The 4,985-nt window shown below is 44.7% G+C and overlaps 1 protein-coding gene across 1 annotated transcript; it reads left to right on the top strand.

Annotated features, from left to right (window-relative positions):
• Positions 1 to 958: 958 nt before the first annotated feature.
• LOC125363064 (40S ribosomal protein SA-like) lies at positions 959 to 1,953 on the top strand. The gene has a single exon (XM_048362044.1). It carries the CDS (start codon positions 1,033 to 1,035, stop codon positions 1,900 to 1,902), a length of 870 nt encoding a protein of 289 aa, XP_048218001.1. The 5' UTR covers positions 959 to 1,032; the 3' UTR covers positions 1,903 to 1,953.
• The last annotated feature ends 3,032 nt before the right edge of the window (positions 1,954 to 4,985 follow it).

Raw genomic sequence — 4,985 nt, 5'->3', positions numbered from 1 at the left:
GGAAGCTTATCAAGAAAAGGAAAAAACTTGCTACTCAATAGACTGAGATTGGAAGATCATGATTCAAAGCTAGCCCAGGCAGGAAAGTCTGTGAGACTTTTATCTCCAATTAGTCCCTAGGAAACTGGAAGTGGTGCTGTGGCTTAAAGTGATAGAACACTAGCCTTGAGCAAAAAGAGCTCAGGGACAGTGTACTGGACCCAAATCCAATCCCCAGGACCACAATCAACAACAACAACAAAAATAAAACAAAGAAACTGTGTGTGTGTGTATGTGTGTGTGTGTGTTTCAGATAGGCCCCAGAGACTTCTCCATAGTTTTGAATAATAAGTAGCACCATTCTTATCATCCTGATCCATTGTCTAATGGGTAGGGGCTTGCTAGACATGAGCACTTATATTCTCTCAGCTTACAAAATATAAAGGCAGCAAAACCAGCTGCCATTTTGAATCTTTAACTCCCATTTCCTTTATGCAGACCAGGAAGATTTTCATTTCTCTTCTCTTTCTCCCTACTATACTAAAGTAAATCCTGTCTAAAAATATATATATATATATTCTGTGAGACTCTCCTGAACTGCTTTTCAAACAATGTAGATCTCAAGGACCTGTAGTTTAGCATGGGAGCTGGGAAGCTGAGGGGATACTTATCCATTCTGACATGACGATAGTGGGTTCTGAACCCAGGCACTCTGACCCAGGCACTCTTAAACCCTACACCTAATGCCTCTTATCAATGCATTTGTTTTTAATATAGCTGCACTGCTTTTCCATTATTCCCATGTTAGCAGTATCTAAAAATATCTGAACATGTAAAAAATTAGCTATTTAAGAGTTTTACCATTGAAATGACCAATAGCAACTTCTGCTTTAAAAAAATAAATCAACACAATTGGAAGTTTCTGAGCATGTGGACTTGTGTCCATAAATACAACACTTAAACATGGAGGATGGCCTTTGGGCGCTATCCAGGCCGGGCTCCATACGGCGTTGTTCTTGATTCTCGTCGTAACTTCAAAGGGAAATTAACACAATGTCCGGAGCTCTGGACGTCCTGCAGATGAAGGAGGAGGACGTGCTCAAGTTCCTGGGCGCCACCAACCTGGACTTCCAGATGGAGCAGTACATCTACAAGAGGAAGACCGACGGCATCTACATCATCAACCTGAAGAGGACGTGGGAGAAGCTGCTGCTGGCCGCCCACGCCATCGTGGCCATCGAGAACCCCGCCGACGTCAGCGTCATCTCCTCTCGCAACACCGGCCAGCGCGCCGTGCTCAAGTTCGATGCTGCCACCGGGGCCACCCCAATCGCCGGCCGCTTCACCCCGGGAACCTTCACCAACCAGATCCAGGCGGCCTTCCGGGAGCCCCGTCTCCTGGTGGTGACTGACCCCCGGGCGGACCACCAGCGGTTCACCGAGACGTCCTACGTGAACCTGCCCACCATCGCGCTTTGCAACACCGACTCCCCGCTGTGCTACGTGGACATCGCCATCCCGTGCAACAATAAGGGGGCGCACTTGGTGGATCTGATGGGGTGGATGCTGGCCCGCGAAGTCCTGCGCATGCGCGGCGACATTTCCCGCGAGCACCCCTGGGAGGTCATGCCGGATCTCTACTTCTACCACGACCCCGAGGAGATTGAGAAGGAAGAGCAGGCCGCGGCTGAGAAGGCGGTGACCAAGGAGGAGTTCCAGGGCGAGTGTATGACACCGGCCCCCGAGTTCACAGCCACGCAGCCCGAGGTGGCCGACTGGTCCGAGGGCGTGCAGGTGCCCTCCGTGCCCATCCAGCAGTTCCCCACCGAAGATTGGAGCACCCAGCCTGCCACGGAAGACTGGTCAGCCGCGCCCACCGCCCAGGCCACCGAGTGGGTGGGGACCACTCCCGAGTGGTCCTGAACTCGGCACGCGCTTCAGGAAAGTGGAAAGAAAGTTGGTGGGAAATAATAAACGGAGTTTTCTAAGATAAATAAATAAATAAATAAATAAACATGGAGGATGGAGTAGTTTATATCTACTACTCAAGATTCTATACTCAGGTGCTAGATAGCATTCTTTGAGCTCTTAAGAATTAGGCAGTAGATACAACAGATGTGACATGTTGAGAGAGCTTGGTGCTATCAATGAAAAAGAGCACTTGCAGAATGCCAGTGGTTTGCATTTTACAATGCTGGCATGGGTGGAATTGTGAGGATTGATAAGGAAGTATATGTCCACAAAAACCTTCTTTGAAACCCAAATTTGGAAGATAAATCATTCACGAATCTCTAAAATTCAGCTTCCACGTCTACAAATTCCTGACCATTGCATCCCAAATTCTCCCCAACTTTCATTTCCTCCTCTGAGCATCACCTCCAGTGGTGATTGGACAGCCATCTCCATGAATGCCTAAAAGCAAATAAGTTAATATTCTTTTGACTTTATCCTACCATGTCACATCACAGGACAGAGCAGAGACATATTAATTTAATATAGTTGAATCAAATAGATAGAGGGAAAAGAGGGTTTCTCAATGTTTGGAATGTTTTTGGTTTTGTTTGTACCAGTATTGGATTTGACTTCAGGGCCTTGTGTTCTTGCTTGGCCTTTTTGCTCAAGGCTGGCACTATACCACCTGAGCCACACCTCCACTTTTAGCTTATTAGTGGTTAACTGGAGATAAGAGTCTCTAAGACTTTTCTGCCAGACTGGATCTTGATCCTCAGATGTCAGCTCCTCAGTAGGTAGGATCATAGGCATGAACCACCAGCAACCAGGCTAATGTTTGTCACCATACCTGCCGCCCTTGGAAATTCCTATTTTAGTGAATCCCACTTTCCTGTGAAGAAAATATACCCTACTATTTCCACCGGCACTGTGTGTGGAGTGAACTAATTGTCTATTCAAGTATAACAAATCGCAATGCGTCTGTGCTTTCCCTGAAGAGACAGAGCAAGCCCTACTTTTAAGGACCATGCTGACAATTCCCTCAAACAGAGGAAGCTATTCCTGGAGCTCACATGCTGCTCATTGATCTCACCAAACCTGCCCCAGGCCCTCCGACCCATCCATCCCGTAGGTTGCCTGTGTGATGCATTCCTGAGGTGCAATGACGCATCTGTGGAAACCCAATATCAAAATTTCTGTCCCGTCTGTCTCCTCCCAAATCCTCACCACTCTCAGCTCCATTCAACCTCATCTGCACACCAGTAGGTCAGTGATTCCAGCACAGTTCTACCTAGCCACCTTGAGGGAGCAAATATAAACACATTAAAGATAATGTCTATTGGTAAAGGGATCTTGCAAGAGGCAACTTAAAAATCCTTTTGTCGGACACTGGTGGCTCATGTTGGTAATCTTAGCTACTCAAGAGGCTGAGTTTTGAGGATCGAGGTTCAAAGTCAGCCCAGGCAGGAAAGTCCGTGACTCTCTTATCTTAAATAAATAATAAATAAATGAGTGAATATACAAATAATGGATAAATAAATAAATGCCAGAAGTATAGCTGTGGCTCAAATGCTAGAGTGCTAGCCTTAAACAATAAAGCTAAGGGACAGCACCTAAGATCTTACATTCAAGCCCTAGTTCTGCGCCCTGTAAACTAAAGTCCCCCAGTTTTGATCCTGTGCCCTTTGGTCTGAGCTATTGTCTACTGCTGTTCCCTTGCAATCATCTTGGTGTCTCTAGGGAAAAGATTCACTGTTAAGCCTCTTGTGTGGAAGGCAACTTGCCCCTCCAATAGACAATTTTTCTTATCATCTTAAAGGACACAGCCCCAAACTCAGGAGATCGCCGATCAGTGCCACCTTGTTCCTATTCTTTCTTAATAACAGAGTGATAACTTTTCTGGATTCCTCTAGAGACAGACTGAGGAAATGGTCAACCAGCCTGTGCCTGCCATTGAAATTGTTTTAAATGTTCATAACTTCTCACCTTCTGCCATCCATTCTTTCTAAATCCCTGAGGATAATATTTGGGTCACTGAGTCACTTTCTCTTCCAGTGCAGCTTCATTTGATTAGACCTTTCTCTCTTCATCAATGTTCCTCTCTTTCATGGAGATATAAGGATGGGTGGCTGAATCTAGTCCAACTGAGACCTCTTAGAACAAGGGATTTTTGCCCAACATTCTGGCTATAATATCACTATTTTTGCCAAGATGTCAGCCTCTAGATAGATTTGAAAAGGGATTTTTGTCACAAATTCTAGAAAAACTACTTCCTGTACTATAAAATCAATCTTAAAGCAGGGTGTGTAACCATTCTGTGGGCGGGCCAGATGGTACCAGAGTCAGGAGAAGAAGGCTGCCCCACAGACAACCAGGCTTCCAGCGGGCCTCTGGAGATGGGTAGAATTCTATGCTCAGGAGAGGAAACAGTGAAGTGGTCAGTCAAAGGGAGTAAACTGGCCAGGACAATGACAGAATGTGGGTTGGGTGTAGATATGCCTTGTGGCTGAAGAATGGAATGATGTCATTGAAAAGACTGGTTTGGGCCAGATTATAGAGAATGGGAGCTGCAGAGTGTGAACTTTGAATGACTCAGGATTCTCCAACTCAGATATTAACAGCACATGGACAGATCCAAATACTGGAACATTTCATTATTAGAGATGTGTCAGTTAACACCAGGTCTATTAGCAGCCAGCAAGTAGAGGTTTCCAGTTTTATTGCTACATTTCGAGACTAAAAAAAAAAAAAAAAAAAGTTAAGGTGTGCTACAAATATAAAGTACTGCAAGATTTCAAAGATCTAGTATAACAAAAAGAATGTGAAGTATCTCAATAATTTCCTTAATTGCATGACAAAATATGTTGACTATATTGGAGTAAATCTAGACTATCTAAAAGATCAATTTCACCTATTTCTTTTTTTTTCAAATGTGGCTACTAAAACACCCTTTAAATATAGATATAAAGTGCATTATATTTCTGTGGAGCCACAGTTGTCTAGAGTATCATTCTCAATAAAATTTCAGTGGGCTTTACTCTATCTAGATGGCCTCA

The sequence above is a fragment of the Perognathus longimembris genome, chromosome 14 (genome assembly GCF_023159225.1).
Source record: "Perognathus longimembris pacificus isolate PPM17 chromosome 14, ASM2315922v1, whole genome shotgun sequence".
In the NCBI taxonomy this organism is placed as follows: Eukaryota; Metazoa; Chordata; class Mammalia; order Rodentia; family Heteromyidae; genus Perognathus; species Perognathus longimembris.
The sequence above is the reverse complement of the archived record's forward strand: the minus strand, read 5'-3'. Positions and strand labels throughout refer to the sequence as shown.